The sequence below is a fragment of the Fundulus heteroclitus genome, chromosome 14, assembly GCF_011125445.2.
Source record: "Fundulus heteroclitus isolate FHET01 chromosome 14, MU-UCD_Fhet_4.1, whole genome shotgun sequence".
Classification (NCBI taxonomy): Eukaryota; Metazoa; Chordata; class Actinopteri; order Cyprinodontiformes; family Fundulidae; genus Fundulus; species Fundulus heteroclitus.
In genome coordinates this window covers 29,068,444-29,091,115 of record NC_046374.1, presented here as the reverse complement: position 1 = coordinate 29,091,115, position 22,672 = coordinate 29,068,444, and the positions used below count along the sequence as shown (strand labels likewise).

The window sequence follows — 22,672 nt, the reverse complement described above, 5'->3', positions numbered from 1 at the left end:
GTTGGGTATCTTGTTGGTATTTTTGGGTCATATTTTTCAAACCGTTCATCTTTTTTGTTTTGTTTTCTATTTTTGAATTACATCACAGTATTTGCTGCAGAACTGGTGAACAAGGTCTTAGAGGTGCGGCAAACCAATTTTGTGAACCCGCCACTTATTTCTCAGTGGTTTTGTAGTCCGAGGTCAAGATTCATCAGTTGTTCACTACACCGACCACCAGCATCCTACAAAATGGCCGAACAGGGTGGAGTGGAAGACTCTGTGACTTGGAGGGGGGCGGGGTGTGAAGTACCTCCTTTAGATTTAAAGAGACAGCACCAAAACGAGTTGTTCTCAGACGCACCTCAGAACTGGGGTAAAAAGGGGGAATGTGGGGATAAATGAACAAGGATTTCAGACCAAAGTATTGCAGTTCCATTTTACATAGAGCTCAACTGAATGATTTCCATGTGAAAAGGAAGAACTGAAAAGCAGGATTTGTCCCATTTAATCGAGAGGCTTTGCAAGGGCCGCCTTCCATGAAGACCTCTGTATTTGGTCTTTTTGATTGTTTTGTCACAGATAAAAAAATAAACAGAAGATAATCTCATTAGATAAGAAAGAAAATCTGGTTATTATTTTATTCATTATGAAAAAACAGCTGTCCAAACAAATCAGGCCTTATGTGAAAATATGTTGTCTTTTGCTGAATTAGGAATACTTTTGATTAAACACGTTTTTCTTTGGTTGTTGTTTCATTTCTCCAGCTACACCAAGTCACGAGTCCAAAAATCACCTAAATACAATCTCACAGCATGAAGCGGGCAAAAAAAATATAGACAATATAACAACATCTTACCAACAATCAAACATGGTCATGAAACCAAAAATGATAAGTCCACCTTTGAATGACTCAAAAAAATGCATAAGATGAAGGTTTTTAAGTGGCCTAGTCAAAGTCTGAAATTCAGTGGAGATGCTGTGTTATGACCTTGATCTGGCATTTCATGCTTGAATTCCTCATCTTATGGGTGAATTAAGTTTCTGCACCCCAGAGCCCACGGTACGGCGTGTTTCAGGTGTTTCATTTCAGCCACACACCTGACGTAAACGAATAGGTGATTAACAGGCTTCTGTAGCACTTGATGGCACGCTGAGGAGGTAATGCAATCATTTAAATCAGGTGTGCTGGGGGCATTTAAAACACGAAGGGCAATGGGACCTGAGGGCAACTACTGACTGATGCAAATGCTTGATGGCAGTCTCTTCTGCCAAGGGTAGTAAAACCAGGTAGAGGTTTAAGGGGTGGTTACTTTTTCACATGGGGTCAGTTTGGTTCGCATGGTATTTTTATTCATACAGGTTGTCTCTGATTTTTAGACATTGATTGAGTGAAACACAAAAGTGTGGCGGGAAAACGCAATAGCAGAAAACAATCAGTAAGGGTGCTGCGACCTTTCGCTGTATGTATATTTACGTGATTTTCCAAGAAGAAGGTACCAACTGAAAGGCAACAATAATTATTCCTGGAGAGAGACAATCCTGTTTATTTTTATCTGTTTTTTTTTTACCTTTTTTTTTATTTTGCCGACAAACCGAAACCCTGAAGTCAGGTAGCTTGTGGCCCAGTGCCGCTTTAGCTGACTCCGAAGATCTCCGACTCGATCAGCAGCTCATCCGTGTCTCAAAGTGCCCCCCGATACGCTCGTCTGTACGCGTACGAAAGCGCCGCAGCACAAAACGCAATGCAAATATGTGATAAGAAGCTCTGTCTGGGTGGACGAGAAACACATTAGGAAGCAAGATAAGTCTTGAAAGCCGCTTTGTCAGTAAACACCATTTACTCCCCTTTATGTCCTGGCCGGAAAGTGCAAGCTCGCCGTGTTTACCTGGATCCGCTCCAAACAGGCCAGCGCTTTACATTCACGGCGCCCTTTAACCAAATTAAACATTCATCCAGGTACATATCTGCAAAAAAAGGGATGACGCTAAACTGTAACCTGATTATTTTAATCAAGCTCAAGTCATGCATTGCTGGAAACAAGAATGAACCCTTAATGCGATTTAAAGGAAGCCGCCGGTGTGACTCTGAGTCAGTGCACACATCATCTTCGCCCGCTCCCTGCTGATCGCAGATGTGCCGAGTGACTTGACTCTGGCTGCTAGCTGTTAATAGTTACCTTCTTTCATAATTAAATTGGCCACAGGCCAAATGGCACAGACAGCGGATCGTAAATTAAGGCTGAGTGGATCGGTGAAAGATGGGTGTTAGAGCAGAGCGGCGTGAAAAGATGAGCGGAGGGATGTGTTAAAAGAAGAGAGAGAGAGAGAGACGTCTCACTTCATGGGCCTACGGAGAATAAAGCAGCATCTGGCAGGTAAATCACATCAACTCACTGGTGGACCAAAGCACCGGTTGCCTCTGTGTTGCCAATGTCTGCCTAGTTAGAATTTAGTCTTATTTGAAGTAATTTTACAAGACACCCTAAACTCAACAGCTAAGTATCCACTTTCATTTAAATGCAGTTAAATATCACTTAGTCAAAGGCTACTAACTACAACATTATCTAACAGAAGCAGGACGTAGGTTTAGGTATTTCGTTTCTGCAGCGACTTACCGAAGACAGTTATGTGAGGATTTGGGAACGGTTGGTGGAATTTAAGTTGTTTCTGATAATAAGAAGGAGAGCGATCACACTAAGAAATCTCACTGACAGCTTAATATGAAGACATGACCAATTACTACATCTATTTTTGAGCGAAGACTATGTTAAAACGGCAAATTTCCAAGAAACATATAAGTAACATTACATTATGCTACAGGGGTCTAGTTGTGTACAATAGAACAAACAGCAAAAAAACCCATTTATTAAATTTCCAGTAAAACAATATACGTCAAATGTTCGTCCCGTCGGTTTTCACTTCGTCTTTTCTGAGCCTGAAAAGAATTTTGCAGTGAGCGTACTGAGCAGACATAAACACTTGAGCTTACTGATTGCATGTAGCATAAGCGATATCATACCCCCTGTTACATTGTGTTGTTGTGGTAAATATGCAGAAATGTTTTTTGTTTAATAATAAATAGAGCATAAGCAAAGTGTGAAACGCAGATAAATTTAAAATAAGCCAACAGGGTGAGCTAGTTTAATCAGCTACTAGAATTTCTTAAAGTCGTGGTACATGACTGGGCCCTTAAACTTTATTACTCTCTGCCAGGGCTCTGCAACCTGTGGCTCCGGATAATTTTGGCAAAGCATAATGGAAAGATATGCTGGTGAAGATTCTCAGTCATCCAGGTAATGGTCATTCCAAAAAAAAGGTAAAAAAAACAAAGCAACTGGACTTGTTTTTCGTAGTTGAAGACGTTTCGCTTCCTCTCCAGGAAGCTTTCTCAATTCAAAAAGTCTGGAGTAATGATGAGTAACAAGCTTTTTACTACTGCCTAATAAAGGACTTGTAATGGCAACATCGCTCCTTTAAGCCAGGCCAATAACGACCCTAACGACTCCTCGTTACAGAGGAGTGGACCAGTTTCGGTTCAGTCTGCTGGCTTAATGGCTTTAATGACCGTCCGTTACTAAGTGGTGGACCTGTTTCTGTTGAATTTGCATGTTATCTAAGCCATTACAGCTTGCACCTAAACCACATTTCTTAGGTGTATACATATATTATGTGAAGGTTTGAGCCTGTGAGTGTAAGAGAAAATCCACAATAAATTCTGATTTATGATTTATTACTTCAAAATTATCAAAATATTGTGATTAATTCAATATTTATATAGCGCCAATGCACAACACAAATCCTCCCAAGGCGCTTTACAAAGTCAAATTCAATCAAATCATACAGAATGGTCAAAATGTTTTCTATCTAAGGAAACCCAGCAGATTGCATCAAGTCTCTCCAAGCAGCATTCACTCCTCCTGAAAGAGCCACAGTGGACAGTCGTCTGCATTGTTGATGGCTTTGCAGCAATCCCTCATACTGAGCAAGCATGAAGCGACAGTGGAGACAAAAAACTCCCCTTTAACAGGAAGGAAAAACCTCCAGCAGAGCCCAATAATTAATATGACCATTACGTCCACATTGAGCACATTTAAACATTTTCAGTGAAATCGCATACAGATAAACTTTCCCTCCCATTTAGTCATTTACCAGTTGAAACTAGAACATGGACACTGGTTTGATTTCCCTCATACCTTAAGGTACTTGTATTGTACAGTGTATTTGCTCAGACACATGCCTCAATGACATGGACTGAGAGCCTCTCTTGCAAAAACACCCGCCCCCCCTCCCTCCTGGAGGTAATCGGAGCGTGCACCAGTTGTCGGGCCTGGCCTGACTGACAGACAACAACAGCTCCGGCCAGCCAAACCGAACTCAAAGTGACAAAACGTTCCCGTTTGCTGGATGAGAAAAGAGGAAATCTAAATCTCAGGAGTTGGACTTAACCTGTTTGAAGATCCCAGTTTGGTTCCAGGGGCCACTATGAAAAGCCTGCCGAGCGCGTTGCTGTTGGCATGTTGCTTATTCAGCCTGAGCTCGTTAGGAGGTAAGGAGCAAGATCACAAAATGTACCCAGAACTGAGCTGTACAAAATGATTTAATCTATACGCAGATGCTAGATAAAAAGAGCATGTATGGAATAATATTGTGTCCGGTCAAAACGCCAATCCTGCCGTGCCCCTGGACAGAGCATAAATTACTGGAAAATGAAAGAATATTGTAGCTACCGTTGAAGAGTAGACTGAAAACCTGGTCATGTTGCTAGCTGAGTTGATGTGTTGCAACCTTATGCTCATGTGTGCTGCTCTGCCTAAGTTCCTTTCATAGCTTTGTTGGGAAAACTAGAATACCAGACAGTTACACACGATGACTTATTCTGCTCCACAACGTTCAGCAGATCCAGAACGTTTCTTTGGTGTTCTCATGATAAGTCACAATGACGAATAAAATCCAAATATGTGTCATTGTATGGCAGAAAAAAAGTAAACGAGTGCATTTGAATAAAATGCTCATTGATTGCAATCATTTTATTAGTTCATTTACTTTGAAATGTCTAGAATCTACCAAACCTGACATCATCAATGACTGATTGGTTAATCAAGGGTCACTATGAAATGGTATTGGTCAATGCCAATTGTAAACGCCCCAAATGGGGTTAAAAGTTCAACTGATGTACTTATTTCATGGCTGTTTGAGAAGGATAGATGTTAGATTGGTCTATACTCTGTGAGACAAATAGACGAAATAAGAAACTTCATATTTAGTTACATTTACAGCTGACTTTTTCTTGCAGTTGCTCTGATGACATGATTGGGAAAGTGATCTTTGGTAGGTTATTTTGTTGTCTGATTGCACATTATGTGGGATGCCTGAATGGGCAACGTTTTTTCTTTGGTTGTGTATATTTTTTTATGGCTCTAAAAGTTTTACGCTTTTAACATTGGTTCAAATGTTTATTTTTTTAAGTTGGGTTGGGTTTTACGTTGTGTTTGGGCTGGGATCTGTCAGTCAGATCTGGCAACCCAGGACATAAATGTGTGACCAGGAAAACTGAAACAAACATTGCCAATATGCACCTGAATTATTAAAGAAGAAAAAAAAAGGCTTCCACAACAACTGCATATTTTTGACTCAGCATGACTTTTTCATTTTTTGGAGCATTAATGACTAAAGAGTGTTAATAAAATGTTATTTTCTACATTAAATTTGATTTATGGAAATTTTCTCAAGAGCCCTCCATGTGTGACTACCTACAAATTGGTAGAGTCACGCGTTAACTTTGGAAACAGATAGTAGGCTTTTCAGTACGAAGAACAATAATTTACAATGGGGAAAAAAATGCTAATTCAAAAGAAATTATTGCAAAACAAAAATCAAATAAAAAATTATTTAAAAAAACAAGATTGGCGGTTGCAACGTTTGCCCTAATATGTACAAAAGCTGTCTGAACAAAATTATAATATTATGTTAACTTTAGGGCTAGCGTTGTCTAAATACCTTTCAGTTTAATATGAAGCTGTGGGTGCTAAAGGCTAAAATAAAAAACACATTCAAACTCAGAAATGCTACTTTGTAATGTTTGTTTTTTGTTTGTTTAGCTGCTGCAATTTGTTAGAGAAAAAACATATACAGTTTAAGTAACATCTCTGTGTGTAGAAATACAATTTACAACCAAATGTTTAAAATTGTATTTATTCACATGCTAATAATAAATGTTTAGCAACAGGTTTAGCAAGCTGCCTTAAGTATTTATTTAGCTTGTACTTACCTTGGTTATAAAATTAAAAAACTTGGTTTAAGTTAGATTTTTGACTCATTGTATTTGTGGTAACAGTTGATTAATGCTTATTTTACTGGTGTTCTTGAAACCCTACATTATTTGAACAGAGAAAGTCAGCAAGGCAGGATGGCTATGTAGAAATACTAAATGTGGAGCCATTTCAGCCTGTGGAGAGCAATGGCAACATTGAGAAATACAAAACGTTAATTTATTTGAAACAGAGAGCTGGGGTAAAAAGTAAGCACACCCTTGAGGGACTGCAGTATATTTCCTCTGGGAATCTCCAGAATAAACCAGAGAGTGAATGAATGGAAGAAGGAACAACAAAAAATAAAGGAGAAAGCAAAGGAAGGCTGGAAAGAAAAATGGATGGATGGATGGATGGATGGATGGATGGATGGATGGATGGATGGATGGATGTTGGGGGAGGGGGGACAATAAAGAGATGTACAGTGTAGTGTTGTAAAATGTACCGTTGGTACCTTATCAGTACTGTAGCTATACAGTATACAAAAAAATTTGTTAATACACTTGGTTGAAATGGTATTCCCAAATGTAATAATTATATTAATAGTAATATTAATTGTTACAACACTTTTCTTTATCACTCCCCTATCCCATATATAAAGGTTTTTACTATTTGAATTAGAACGGGCAAATTTCCAAGCAAGTAATTCAGCAATAGTCAAAAACAGTTTTAAAATGTTTTGTGCTTTTGCTGATTTTTGCAATCTTTGGTTCTCTATCTGCCGTCAATTGCTCTGGTTCCTCCTTCCTCTCATCTCAGTCTCAGCTCTCATGCACACTATGTGGCGCTCAGCCCCTTAAAATGCTCAGCCCCATTCCTTCTATTTCAAAATCTTAAAAAGCTTTGGAAACCTATTACTAAGAGGGCTAAATATCATGGAAATATGTGTATATCTATTTGTCATCAACAAGAAAAGTAAAATCTGTAAAGAATTCAGCTAGATTTGATTAACTTGGCAGTCTGTCACAATATTCCAACAAAGTAATGAGGTGAACAAAATGCCAATTGGCATTATTTAAAATAGTTGAAATGGACAAGAAGGCAATCATACAAGGCGCCAAAAAGGATGCCAGAATAACAACAATTTTAGGTGTAAGGATGAGAACTGTGTTACTGTCCAAAACCATTAAATGATCAAATAATTATGATCAAATAAACTACAGTCAGGACATCCTGTACAGAAACCAGTTACTTTCTTAACCTCAGACAGTTGATTTGATGACCGAGCTCTGATGGAAGACTTTAAAGGTCTTCAGTGATGTTTAAATTAAGCATTATTGCTGCCAGTGTCAGTCTTTATATTAACTTTATCACCTCTTTGTGCGTTAAGTTGAGTTATGAACGCTAATAAGAAGTGAAACACCGGTTTAGGCTGTTTCCCTATATTAAAAAGCAGCTCTGGTTGTAGTTTTACATTCAATAACTGTGCTTTTTTTTCTGACCAGCCAGTCAAAACCACCTTCGGTGGCCATTCCTGGTCTATGAGCAGCCATTTCCCCCTGTGCCTCGCTAATAGAGGCGCCTCGCTGGGTGATTGTCGTCATTTATTCCTGTCAGGTCAGATTCTGCTAGAACCACAGCGATGCCAAATGTGATGGATGCCACGTCACCAGCGCCACTGATTATAAATGCTTCTAACCTTCCAACACCAAGGAGGAAATGGTTGCAAATAAAACAGAAGGTGGTCCGTAAAAATGCAGTGAAAGGGAAAACAATGTTTATTTGAATAGCAAAGAGTCTTAAGACCTGCATTGATGCCTTTAAAGCTCCTTTAATCTTAAAGAATGCTACAGGTGCCAGATTTAGATCCATATTTTAATGGGCAGATCAAGGTCAGACTTCCTTTCCTTTTTTTTCAAGCAGTGCTCTTGTAGTCATGCTCTACCAACGCGTTTAAATGCTTTGTCCGACCAGAATTTTATAAGCTTTTCGATCAGGAAATGGATATATTTAGGGGAAAAAATACTATGACGAGCCAGTTTGGGACAAATTTCCCTAGAAACTGATTTTCTTACCAGTGCTTTATGCTAACCTGGCCTGCGAGCTGAATTCTTGTAGTAATTGTGTATTCACAAACACACTAGATCTCATCTAGTCCCGCCTCAACCGTTCGAGAACAGACCCAGCACTGGACGGCCAATCACGTTGCAGTATTATTGAAAGTGGGACGTACGGCTTTGATGAAAGGAGGAGCTGCCGAATCCACTGCCGGACTAAAATAAACAGGAGGACGAGCCATGACCAGTGTAACCTGTTGTGGTCTCTCATGGCGCCTGCTGCTTATGACGTTTTCATTTGAAACCGTGATTGGCTAAAACCCAACTGTGATAGGTTGACACTAGCGGTCGCTTCGCCCAATCAGCTTGGAAAGCTCTGCTGAATGTCCCTCCTTTCCCTCGAAAGGGTTTGATGGGAGCAGGCTCACGTTGATAACGTGCAGAACTAAACTGATGGTGCTACACATTATCAATCTGGCATGCCAGGTTGGTTTTGTGCAGCTTTCCAGCAAAGAAGAATGAATTGTAGAGTCTCCACCAGAGGGATGGTATGAAGCAGGGTTGCCAAAGTCCATTCATCGAAAGCTACGATCCTGTTCCAAGACAACTGAATGCAATAAATTAGCTGTCCTCTGCAGAGCTGAATCACTGATTATGAGCTGATTAGGGAATACAGCCATTTGATTACGCTGTGCTGGACAAGGGATGCATCTAAAAGTTGCGTGGCTAGACTTGGGCACCCCTGAAATAAAATCTCTGCATCGCTGTAAAAGTAATTGTGATCAGAGACTCTATAAGAAGAATGGTCGTAATAACCTGTAAGAATTTACTGTCTAGAGGTGAATGAATGCCTGCAGTACCTCCTCATGTTTATGCAGAGTTCTGCACATGCCTGGTGATGAGCCATTCATTTGACCAGGAAAACACGTACACCATGCAGGACACCGTTGAGCACTGGAGTTCGCTATGCCTGGTCAAGAGTCATTTCTTTAAAGGATTAGCTTAGTCTCTGCACAATGGTCTCTCTAGAAGGAATTAGCTTCATAGTGTCTGGAAAAAGATTTGTCTTCAGAGTCTCTGCAAGAGGAATGAGCCTTAGAGTTTTAGCAAAAGCAAATTTTGTATTTAATGCAAAATACAAGGTCTTCAGTGTCTCTGCAAGAGGAATGATCTTTATGGGCTGTAAAAAGAAAGAGTCTGTGTGGTCTTTAGGAGTTTTTGTCAGAACTATGTAACAGGAACAGTCTAAGGTTTGGATAATGGCTGCTGAAGGGTCTTTAAAAGCTCTGTAACTGTGTTTAGTGTGTACCACACAAATGCTCTTTAAAAGGCCTATATAATGTGAAATCTACTTTTTTCAATTCAATTCAATTCAATTCAATTTTATTTATATAGCGGCAATTCATGAAACATGTCATCTCAAGGCACTTTACAAAGTCAAGTTCAATCATATCATACAGATTGGTCAAAAATTTCCTATAAAAGGGAAACCAGTTGATTGCATCAAAGTCCTGACAAGCAGCATTCACTCCTGAAAGAGCGTAGAGCCACAGAGAGAGTCGTCTGCATTGTACATGGCTTTGCAGCAATCCCTCATACTGAGCAAGCATGAAGCGACAGTGGGAAGAAAAACTCCCCTTTAACGGAAAGGAAAACCTCTGGCAGCCTTGAGCAGCTTTGAGCCTTTAACTATTTTCTGATGCTGATTCCTTCATCAAAATCATGCCCAAATTGATGTTTTGCTTGATTCGTGCATGTGTGAATGATCCTCACGCTCTCTGAGCAGCACCCTCTCCGTCTCCTGGAAAATGCGTGGCCATGGCAGATCTATGTAGAGCAGTCATTACCCGCCACCTCCAGGAAGTACCCGGGGAATACAACCGTCATCATTTCTGCTCAAGCTTCAGACAAAGGGGCTGTTCTGTGGTAAACGGACTGAACTTATACAGCGGTCTTCCAGTCATACTGACCACTCAGAACCCTTCCCAGTATGACCCAATCACTAACGAGCACACATTCATACACAGATACACAGACTGGTAGGCTGCTTAGGCTTGACTGCCTTGCCCAGGGGCACATCAATGAGCAGCCAGGGGCACACCTTGGATAAAGAAAGTAAGAAACAGTGAGTCTGCAGCCATTAGCACCACATGACAGTAAAGAAGGTTGTACTCCAGCTGTTGGTTCTTCATTGCAACTCAACTGACCTAGACCAGTAGACTTTGTTTTTGTCTTAGAGGGTCTTAATTTGGGCATGCTGGCTCTTTTAATTACCCCACATTGACAGAAAAGATGAATGAAATGGATGACAGAATCCGATCTTTCCTCAGCAGCTGCTGCTGGATTTGGACTAACAAGCTGATCATGAAAAAAGTTTTACTGTTTTGGGGTCATCTTCACTGACTCGGCCTCTGGCAATGGAAACACCTGCAGTTTTCTCTCTTTATACAGTGAGGGATCCATTTCCCACTGCGTTGACCTCAGTCTCATCAAGCAAGAGGAGTCACAAATCCTCGGCTTCACCGTTCGGCAACATCAGAATGTCTTATTGGGTTTTTCAGTAAATCATAGGAACCAGCAGAGATTCTGATTTCCATATTCAGCTTCAACGCACAGTTAACTTGTCTTTCTTAACTTCTGAAGATTGTTTGTGTCCCAGCAGCCTTGATAACTTTAACCTTGTCCCTGATGTATTTGGACACCTCCTCCTGCACAAAGGTTTGACCTGAAGCTCTTCTCTTTGTGTTGATGAGGTGCTGTGGAGGCAGAGCAGACATTAATGAAGAAAATCTTCGCCAACTACAACCTGAAGGTGCGGCCTGCTCGCACCCCCGAAGAGAGGGTGGTGGTTCGCGTGGGGATGATCCTCTCCTCCTTCGTTGGACTGGTGAGCAAATATATCCGTTATCTCCTTATTTATTTTCCCCCTGATATGTCAATTAAAAAAGTGCTTTGTCATTGTACAAACTATGTACAACTATTACTCTGATAAAGAAGCGTCCCACGCAGTGAAAACAAATCCATGTTCTACTGCAGGGGTGTCAAAGTCATTTTGGTTGAGGGGCCGCATTCAGCTTAATCTGATCTCAAGAGGGCCACACGAGTAAACTCATTGCAAGATTAAATAGAACTAATAAAAGTGGACTTGTTATTGATTTTTATATTAAATGAATTTAACTTTTACACAATATATTATGAATAACCTCAGCGTTTTTAAGAAAAGTATGTGCAATTTCAACAATACTTTTACTCAATTAAACATTTACTTGTGCATTATGCACAAGAACTGATCACTGTGATTATACAATGTTGAAAAACATTTATTCACATTTTTTGGAACTTAAAAACACTGTCCTGCATGACAAAATACATCAAACAGATAAAAATTTAGAAATGATTTAAATTTTTCCACACCTGAAGCTTAATCTGCTAATTAAAACAGCGTCACTCGTGGACAATATAGGAACTGCATATTTTCAATTAAACGAAGTACATGTTTTTTTTTCAATAATTGTTTTATCATTCTCTTCCTTTTATCTCCTCTTTCTTTCGCCTTTTCTTTTTTCTTCTTGTTCTTCCTTTCCTCTCCTACTTTCCCATTGTAGTGTCCATATCATTTAAGATATTCCCCGCATGAATCATATTAAAACTATTCACATTCATAAACCAAGCGGAGCACTATGGCAAAAGCAGTACTGCTCCACTTGTGAAAGTCAAATCTGATGAGTTCTTTTTGGCATTAAGACAACAATTCTTATTGCCACAATGCCAGAAAGGACACTGGGGAAAAAAAAAAAAAAATTATTTTTTTTTTAATAATGATAATGCATTTAGCCACAGGGCTGGATTAAATTGTTTGGCGGGCCAGATCCGGCCCGCGTGCCGTATGTTTGACACCCCTGTTCTACTGCATTAGCCTCACCCTGAACTAAATGTGTTGCAAAATCCAGCCATTTATTTAACATAGTAGAAAGAAAATGTTTATACAAAATTGCTTTTGTTCACATTTTTTTTGTACCTCCAGCCATTCTCATAAAATACATTTAATTCAAGTACGTTTGTAATTTGTTCTTTAATGGTTTAAATGGAAAGTTTTGATTAGCAATGCATGGATTCCTGTTTTATTGGAGTATATCTATGACATGAGCTTTTCCAAATACCAGCACATTTTAAATAGACCCTGGAAGATAAGTTGAAATGGATGATCCGGGTATCTTTTAGCAGGGTAAATGACCCAAAATCACAATGCAGGACTGGTTAAACACACAAAAACCATCTACATAGTCAACTCAGTTAAAACTGAATAGCAGAGAGCAAAGAAAGGTCAGAGCTGAAGTCACTCAAACAATTTATATAAACAGTTTATATTATGATTATGTGTGTGCTATGCATCTTTACGCTTCATACTCTTCTAACGGATGCAGCTATGTTGGAGAAAATGTTAAGTGTTTCTGCATTTTAAAGAAGAGTTTGGTTTTATATCCAGACGCGTTTAAACCCTCTTTGTGTCACAGTCACTGCACCTCTGCGGAAATTAAATATTTTATATTCTCATCGCTTTCCTTAATGTCTCACCCTCCAGTGTGAATGATTCATAACTAACCAGAAGGCAATGAAGTAAAAACAGATCAACTTGCTTTAATAAAAGCACACAGACAAAGCAACGTCGACGCGCGTTGGTTTTTCACCTCATCGGAATGTCTTGATGCATCACGAATATTCTACAGGTTCAGATTTTAAATATTGGGCCTCTGTTAAGTCTCTAATGCTAATTTTTTTTAGTATACTATGTTCTATGCAACAACACGTTTTATGATGATACCCTGCTAAAACTATGACCTGCTGGTACATCAGCCATAAACATCTTGTTCCCAGTGATGCCTCACCTTTCTTCCATAGACCCTGTTACTTCATTTTTAAGTTTTCAAGTTCTCCTGAAGCCCACGTTAGTCACACGTTCTGCTGTCCTCCTTGATATTTTCCACAGACACGCCTAATAATAACTTCTGGGCCAGATCCTGACACACAATGACCCATTCTCCTCTGATAGGATCACGGTTAGTTGACATTTCTCTCCTCCTGCTTTGTGGGAACGGACCACGGGTCAGTCAGGACCACAGTATGGTGCTGAGTCCAAAAATCTTTTTTCTTTTTTATCTTTAAACCACTTTACCACATTTTTAATCTAAATTTTCTATCCCAAGCTGGCCTGTTGGGATAGGTTGTAGGGTGTTGGGCCCCACCCTGTGCTCGTGTCAGTGCCCTTGGGCAGAACTTGGGGAAGCGCTCTTCTCTGGATCTAAACCATCCCCACATGTGCTCTTCAACAAAATGTTTTACTATTTGCAGAACAAAGGACTCATGGTGGAGTTGACTTTGATTTTTTTTCAGATAACTAACACAATCAGAAGGAGGATGACTGCACTAATCTTCCTGCAGGATTTCATCCTGTCCTCAAGCTCTGCACCGGCGGCTCTTAGAGCTTCTCCCTCCTCTGGGGGCGATAATTTTAACACTGTAAAAAACGTCCTACTGAAGCTGTAAATATAATGCTGCTGTAGTTTCAGTTTAAAGTTTCACCCCTTTGAGTTCACGTAACAAAGCCCCAGCAGTGACCCTTTGCATTGTTCTTTAGTCCTAATTAACTACAGAATTTAACTTAACATACACACAGCACACTCTTAATTCAACCCTTTCAATGCGCTGACAGCTGCTTCACTGTTCTGAATGTTTACAACTTCAGCTGCAGTCTTTTTTTTTTTTTTTGTTAATCAGCTACCTTTGATCTTAAATACTTAAGTTTGACCTTGAGTCACCAATTCTTATTTCTGAAACAGCTGTTTGTACAACCTGGGCAGGAAAGAAAAGAATAATATAAGACTATATGTTTTAGTCAACTTGATGCAGAATAACAACTACATACATAAATGAAAATAATACTGACACATGCATCATATATCATGACACACACCAAGTCCTTCTCTGCTTCTGTGGTTGTACCCCGGCGCCTTTATGGTATTTAAACATGTATAATGTCCATCTACATGTCAGTGTACGCAGCAGGTGAAGCCAGTCCCTGACATAATCTCTAACACCTCCAGTCAGGGTCAGATTCACTCCTGACAGGAGCTCAGAGGCGACTCTTTAGGCTCTGGAGGGAAACTACATATCATGGAAAGTGAGACACTTTTTGTTAACAGGTGGTCAGCTGGCTACCTGGAGGTGAGCGGTTACAGGAAGTCTGAGTAATGGCAGAAATGTGTTTTGTGTTACAGAGAGAGAGACGGTTCACATACCCCCCCCCCCCCGCCACCCCCCGGGTGTCGAGCCAGCTGTCTCGCTTACATTCCTCTTTGTGTTTTAAATAGCGGGTCAGGCTCAGGCAACCACAGGTCTTCTCCGTCAAGGCATGAATTATAAAGCAACGCTCCCACAATTCAATGCATTCAATGTTAAAGACATAAAAACGGTACCTCAGTGAGCGAGGGAATGATTTCAGTTTGATTAAGACGTCAGACTTCAATTTGCTGTTCAGCAAATAACTTCAAAAATAGACAGTGTTGGAAGAGTTGCTACTATTATTATTATTATTATTATTATTAGTAGTAGTAGTATTATGCTTGTCTGAGCCCCTGCCTACGCCAATAGGCACAATTAGCTTTGCAAGCAGAGCCTTTTCCGTTTCATTTGAACCTTCCGATCTGAGTCAAACGTTTTTTTTTTTTTTTTACTTAGTTTTTGATATATGCTGTAAAGTCCTTGCAAACACTAGTTTTGTGCCTTTAGAAACTACACTAACACTGGAGCCATTCTTACTGGATTTTTTATATTTTTCTGTCTGTTAACTGACCCAAAACAACCATCGTCACTGTTTTGGGAGAATATGTTGTCATTCTTAGCACTCAATTTAATGCTTTAGTTTCCTTGTGATTTGCAACATAACCAAACCAGAAACATGTTTAATCCTACAACACATTTTACACTTTTTGTGTGTTAAAACTGCAACCTTTTGTTTGTAGTTTTAAAACTATAGATAAACTCAACTGTTAGTTTAAACACAAATAAACTTTCATTAGTGCAAGACAGAAATAATGTACAAAGATACATTTTGAAAATGATAACAGATGATATCAGCAAACAGTTTTGGGGTCTTTCATTGAAATGCTGTTGTTTTCAATGATCTTTTTCTGTTCTGTCTCTCCTCGAGGTCGGTCGGTTTTTCTTCAGCTCTCCAGAGCTCCTTATCTGCTTTTACCCTGCCCCCATTCTCCTGCTATTTGCTTCGTCTTGTGTCTTTTGTGACATTTCTTCATAGCAACCGAAAGCTCTAAGGCAATTATGGATCTCGTCAGCTGGTCTCTCAACGCTATTGATCAAATTTTTTCAACTGGAAAGCAAAGGACCGGGGAGCGTGCCTGTCCCGACGGAACTTTTTTTGCGGGATACATCTTGGACCCGTGGCAGAAATGGTCCACGGTGTGCCTCTCAATTCTTTCTGTTGAGGACGTCGAAGATGTCTACTTATTCGGATTTATGATACTTGGATTCCTCATTTTTGGCTTTGGAGGATATTTAATGTATCAACACCTTCAAAAGCTGCTGGCGGTAAATATGGCCCTGATGAGACTGCCAGTGGCAGTCGACGCGATCACGAGGTCGTTGAATGAACAAAACGGACGGCTTGATAAGCTGACCGCGGTTGTGGTACAGAGGTGAGATGGGATAAAACCTGGAAGTGTGAACGTTACTAGCCCATCGATTGGATTATTGGAATATTGGATCCTGGAGCCAGCGGCGAAAAGACTCTAAGGCTGACAGAAAAGTTGGTGTCAGCTTGTTCTCATAACAAATTCTGTTTTCTTCAAATCGGACTCCCCGCTATCAAATTCTCCCTGGTTGTTATGGCGACATCGCACAAATTCCCTGCTACCCCACATTCCTGCGGACATCTGTGGAGGAGTCAAGCCGGAGCGGCAGAGTGATAAGACTTTCCACCAAGGACACTTGCCTGCCGGAGGACGGCCTTCATGGACATACAGATTTCCACACAACATGCACCCAGACACACATATGCTCACAAATACAGATGACTTTACCCGACCAGAACTCAAATGTTTACCTTCTGCATATATGTGTCTCGTCATTGATTGTGCTTTTTGTGCAAATGAGGTTTTTTTGTCGGATGCTTCACATTTTGTGTGGAAACACAAATTGTGCAGCACCTGTCTTTTTTCTCTCCTCCACTAGCCCAGTGTAAATCTTTTTTCAACAGATCTCAAGGCAGCGCCTAGGGACCCCGTGTAAAGCGGGGTCTGGGGCAGTTTGGGGAACGCACCTCACGGCTAGCGCTCATGTAGCAGCGGCCGACTGTGTGTGTTCCTGGCAACGCAAGGCCTCAGTCAATCGTTCCCCCAAAATGTTTGTTAAGTGTATGTGATGGACGGTTGTACTGGAACTGAAATTTCGATTGTAATGCAAATTGCAGTTGACTAATAAAATTGATTGATTGATTGATTGATTGATTTCATACATAAACCTTAAACACTGCAAAAGGGGAACTAAAAGTAAAATGTTCTTGAAATTTGTATATTTTACTTGATTTGAGCAGCTAAATAAGACTATTTGCTAGTGGAATGTATATTTTTACCTCTAAAATAAGATAATTAGATATTCTATATATAAGATGATGGATTGTTCTTATTTTAAGTGCAAAACTCTTATTCCATTGGCAAATAGTCTTATTTTGCTGCTCAAGTCAACGATAAATACACTAATTTCAAGAAAATTTCACTTACGTTTAGTTCCCTTTCTGCAGTGAAATTACTTCAAAAAGAATCACGTCGGCCTTTGTTAACATGCTGTTTTGTGTTTCCTTTCAGAATATGAAAAATGAGGAAATGAGCACAATTGTTGTCATGAATCTGGTAAGTGTGTTCGCTGTTCAGATCTGTTGGCCTCAGTCTAAAGGATTCAGCAACACTCATTAATCTGGAGGTGCATAACTTCTGCTTCTGATCGTCTTAAAAACAAAAATAAATCTTTCACGGTCTTCTCCGTGTTCAGCTCAGCGCGTTCTCTACTGATCCGCACAGCGCAGACAACAGAGCATTTGGAGAATTTCAAGCAGAATGAAAGCATATGCAAATGCTGTTATTTTTATGCAAATGCAAAGAAAATCATCCCTGGGGACTCTAATTAAAGTTGTGGGGGGAAAAAAAACGAAAAGGGAGGAAAAACTGATGAAATGACAAATTGCTTTAGATTTGTACTGAGTGAGCAAAGTTTCTGCCTGCTGTCCTTTGCTGTTTCTCTTTCTCCTGTCTCTTTTTTTTCCTAAACACCAAAAACTAAACTCTCATAACAGGAATGGACGGATTATCGGCTCACATGGAAACCCAAGGAGCATGAGGGGATTGAGGTGCTGCGTATCCCCTCTGGAAAGATGTGGCTTCCTGACATTGTTCTCATCAATAAGTAAGCAGCTAACGGTGACAGTAGGAACTGCTCAATGCTACCAAGTTTCATGTATATAGTGCTCTGAGTCTGAACGGTCCCCAGGTGCTTCTTTGTACCATTTTTCATCGTAAAGGATAGATATGATCTTTACAACTTTTTTTTTCTTTTCAATTGCCTTGTGGTATGTAGCTGATAAATTAATTCATTACAGTAATTTTCATGTCAGAGGAATGAAATGAGCTCGAAGCAGCCAAGCACACAACCGAACATTGCCTAGAAGAGATTATGTGACATAAGGAATACCAAAGTCGAGCATCAACGTAGGAGACAAGAGACGCCTGAGAAAAATTAGATGTGATAGAACGACTCCAGCTCAGATGAATTCTGGAAAAATGTCATCAAAGTGAATTAGCTAGGATACTTAACTAACCAGCACCACTTCCAGCATCCCTTCCCAAGGATTTAAAAGTTCTCTGTCGATCCAGTCAACATGTACTTCATGTGGCAAATGACCACTCGTGACCAGAATTGTTATTCATGAAATTACTTTTCGGTTAGCATGAAGATCGTGGGACTCTTACAATGACAACAATATTGGTAAATATTGAGATGAGGATATCAGTTGCAATATAGGCCTATATTATTCTTCCTCTCTTTCTCCTCTGTGCTTCCCAAGCCTGGTTTATGCTTGATGCATCCGCGAGGTCTGCACAGCCATATTACATCATTTTGGCTAACATGCCCCTCTGTAAGGCCAAAGGTTTCCGCTCTGCGCAGGAAGAAACCTTCGGCCTTGCAGGAGGGAAATTGTCTAATGACACGCATCGTCCCGCACAGAAAAAGATGGCGGACAAGCAAGCGCTACTTCTGGCGGAGGTTCAGAAATATAGACATCTTTATGATTCGGCCCATAAAGATCACCGTGATCAACAAATTGTTAACAATTCCTGGACATCCATCATTCTTGGGAGAAAGTTAGAGGCTTAAATGTTGAAAAAAAAAACTGGTTTCTACTTCTACATGTAGTGAAGTATAGTACACTTGGTGTAGGAGCACAATGCTGCCCTCTAGAGTCTAGGAGAACAGTGCCACTTCAGAGGAAAAGTGCCATGGAGCATCAATGCTGCAGACATGTCCACATGTCTCATTTCCATTTATGTGCATCAAGCATAAAGAAGCCTTTAAGCTCTGTGACCCTTAGCATTTTAAGCAATGCCATTCCTGTCCAGTGTGACCATCACTTGCTGTGAGACTCTGTCCAGTTGCAGACTGGAAATGGTAAAAAAAAAAAAAGTTACTTGCTTATAGAGATCGGAACAGACATTTTACTAATTTTTAAAATAATTTAATAAGAGATTGATCTGCAAATATTTTGTACAGACAAAGCCCACAGAAAAAATAAAATACACAGAAAAAAAACACACCTTCTCCTACCTATACACTTTATGCTCTTTATAGAACTTATCTAATTTCCCTGCATTGAAAGATATTTGGGGAAAGTAGTGCTCACTTTATCCCTTTCTACAGTTCTTTGTTCTATCAGTTGCGCATATTCCTGTTATGCAAGGTCTTTTTTTGTAATAAAACACTTTATTTCTCTTTATACAATTGGTGACCCAGCTTGGCTGTTACATTGCCTACATTATCATCCATATTCGATTAAAATTCAATTAATTCAAATTCAAAAATACTTTACTAATACTTATACTATGCAGTGTGACCGTCACTTGCTGTTAGACTCTGTCCAGTTGGCTACATATTACATTGGCATGTAAGGTGCCAGATTACAACAATTGTACTATATTAGCCAACAATTATTGCACTCCAAACAGTTCTCTGTAGTCTGAACAAAATGACATTTGTATGATGATATATTCACATAATACTGTGCAGCCTGATAATCAGACTTTGAAATTTAGGCTCCAATTCTGACCAGCATCATTACAATGATAAACAATATTGGGAGTACTTTTTTTCTGAGAACTGTTGTCAGAATACTTGTATAACAGCGAGCTGTGCAGTGATTGTGTAAAATACAGCAGCACCGAATGGAAACAGCCTGTTACAATCAGTAAAATTGTTCACACCTACAAAGTCACTTTAAGCTGCTACACGAGGTGAGTGTCTTTGGCTCAGGCACTGGTAAAAAAAATATCTGTAGCTAAATAATGGGGTTAAAACCCACAGAGGAAACATTAATGACTAAAGTGTATTTGTTAAGCACCTTTCACAAACAAAAGCATCACAAAGAAAAATAACTATTAAAATTAACTCCTAGTAAAAAGGAAAATAACACACATCAAAACACACAATGTAAATAAACATTCAACAAAAAGCCTGTTTAAACAAGACAGTATTTAACTGTATTTTAAGAGCCCACAGAGTTAACAATACGTAACTGTGGAGACTTTTCCACAGCCTTGGAGCCGCAGACTGAAAGACTCGGTCCCCTTTGGTCTTCCGTCTGGACTGTCGAGCAACTAGAAGATTCAGAGGATCTGCATGTAGAAGGCATTCGACCGTGTCCCTCGAGGGATCCTGTGGGGGGTACTCCGGGAGTATGGAGTACCGGACCCTTTAATAAGGGCTGTCAGGTCTCTGTACGACCGGTGTCAGAGTCTGGTCCGCATTGCCGGCAGTAAGTCGGACTCGTTTCCGGTGAGAGTTGGACTCCGCCAAGGTTGCCCTTTGTCACTGATTCTGTTCATAACTTGTATGGACAAAATTTCTAGGCGCAGCCAAGGTGTTGAGGGGATCCGTTTTGGTGGCCTTAGGATTGCGTCTCTGCTATTTGCGGATGACGTGGTCCTATTGGCTTCATCATGGCGTGATCTACAGCTCTCACTGGAGCGGTTCGCAGCCGAGTGCGAAGCGGCCGGGATGAAAATCAGTGCCTCCAAATCCAAGACCATGGTCTTGAACCGGAAAAGGGTAGAGTGCCTTCTCCGGGTTGGGGAGGATGTGCTGCCCCTAGTGGAGGAGTTCAAGTATCTTGGGGTCTTGTTCACGAATGAGGGGAAGATGGAGCGGGAGATCGACAGGCGGATTGGTGCAGCGTCTGCTGTGAAGCGGTCGCTGTACCGATCCGTTGTGGTGAAGAGAGAGCTGAGCCAAAAGGCGAAGCTCTCGATTTACCGGTCGATCTACGTTCCTACCCTCATCTATGGTCACGAGCTTTGGGTCGTGACCGAAAGAACGAGATCCCGGATACAAGCGGCTGAAATGAGTTTTCTCCGTAGTGTGTCTGGGCTCTCCCTTAGAGATAGGGTGAGGAGCTCAGTCATCCGGGGAGGACTCAGAGTAGAGCCGCTGCTCCTCCACGTCGAGAGGAGCCAGTTGAGGTGGCTCGGGCATCTGGTCAGGATGCCTCCTGGACTCCTCCCTGGAGAGGTGTTCCGGGCACGTCCCACCGGGAGGAGACCCAGGGGAAGACCCAGGACATGCTGGAGGGACTATGTCTCCCGGCTGGCCTGGGAACGCCTTGGGATTCCTCCTGAGGAGCTGGCCCAAGTGGCCGGGGAGAGGGACGTCTGGGCCTCCCTACTGAAGCTGCTACCCCCGCGACCCGACCCCGTATAAGCGGGGAAGACGGACGGACGGACGGACGGACTGCATGAAGACAGCGGGCGCATCAAATTTAGATAAGGAATCTGGGACCTGGGTGTTTTTATGTTGGCGTGATACTTTTAAAACTTTTAAAATCTATTGTTATCCAAATATAAAGAGTATACATATGAGCTTGCTTGCTGGAACATGTAAGTAATCTAGCTACCGCATTTTGTACTCTTTGGAGGTGTAGAAAACTAGTAAACAGGGCATTGCAATATCCTAAAAAAGATTACATAAATACACGGATAATATTTCCAGTTCAGTTGAAGAGACCATTTGTTGCAGTTTGGAAATGTGCCTTAAGTAAAAGAAGCATGAATGAAACAGAGTTTTTACCTGCAAATCAAACCCAGAGAAGAGTTGAATATTATAGCAATATTTCAAATGGTGGACTTAGAGTTGGACAAAAAAGAAAAGAAAAACAAGATCTACTGATTTTTGTATGTAGTTTTGGAGGAGCCATACTGATTTTTTTTCTGTCTTTCTGGTTTTTAAAATACGTTTATGCTGAAGACACATATCCAGCTGATGAGGCTTAAAAGACATTAGCAGTTGAATATCATCTGCATAAAAGTGATGAGAAATGTCTTTATAATATTGAATGATGTCAGCTAAAGAAAGCATTTAAAAGCAAATACTAATGAACCCAAAACTGACCCCTCTGGAACACCACAAATTAGAGAGGTGATCTTCAAAGGGAACTTGTTTACCATAACAGAAAAAAAGTCCTCCCAGATAAATAAGGCGAAAATCAATTTAGTGCAGAACCAGAAATACCTGCTAAAAAAACCCAGCCTATTCATTAAAATGTTAGTGTCAATGATTTCATAGGCTGCTATAAGATCAAGTTAAATTATTATGGAACAATTTTTTGCATCAGAAGCCATTAAAAGATAATCATAAACCTTCGAAGGAGCCGTGTCAGTGAAGTGCAATCTTTAAAACCCAGACTGGAAACGGTAAAAAAAAAAAAAAAAGCTACTTGCTCATAGAGATCTGAACAGACTTTTTAAAATTATTTACTAAGAGATTGATCTGCAAATATTTTGTACAGACAAAGCCCACAGAAAAAAATAAAATACACAGAAAAAAAACACACATTGTCCTACCGATACACTGTCTGCTCTTTATAGATCTTATCTAATTTCCCTGCAATGAAAGATATTTGGGGAAAGTAGTGCTCACTCCATCGCTTTCTACAGTTCTTTGTTCTATCAGTTACGCATATTCCTGTTATGCAAGGTCTTTTTTGGTAATAAAACACTTTATTTCTCTTTGATACAATTGGTGACCCAGCTTGGCTGTTACATATCCTACATT

General features: G+C 40.3%; 1 protein-coding gene across 2 annotated transcripts in view; it reads left to right on the top strand.

Annotated features, from left to right (window-relative positions):
- The first annotated feature begins 4,327 nt into the window (after positions 1-4,327).
- Positions 4,328-22,672, top strand: part of chrnb1 (cholinergic receptor, nicotinic, beta 1 (muscle)) — a 39,183-nt gene continuing 20,838 nt past the window's right edge. The window contains exons 1-4 of one of the 2 annotated variants that reach the window (XM_012854222.3): positions 4,465-4,528; positions 11,041-11,174; positions 17,167-17,211; positions 17,652-17,761. In XM_012854222.3, the coding sequence (XP_012709676.2) occupies positions 4,465-4,528; positions 11,041-11,174; positions 17,167-17,211; positions 17,652-17,761 (353 nt within the window). Of the gene's footprint in view, positions 4,529-11,040; positions 11,175-17,166; positions 17,212-17,651; positions 17,762-22,672 lie in introns of both variants that reach the window. The other variant, XM_021311534.2, reaches the window with a different exon arrangement.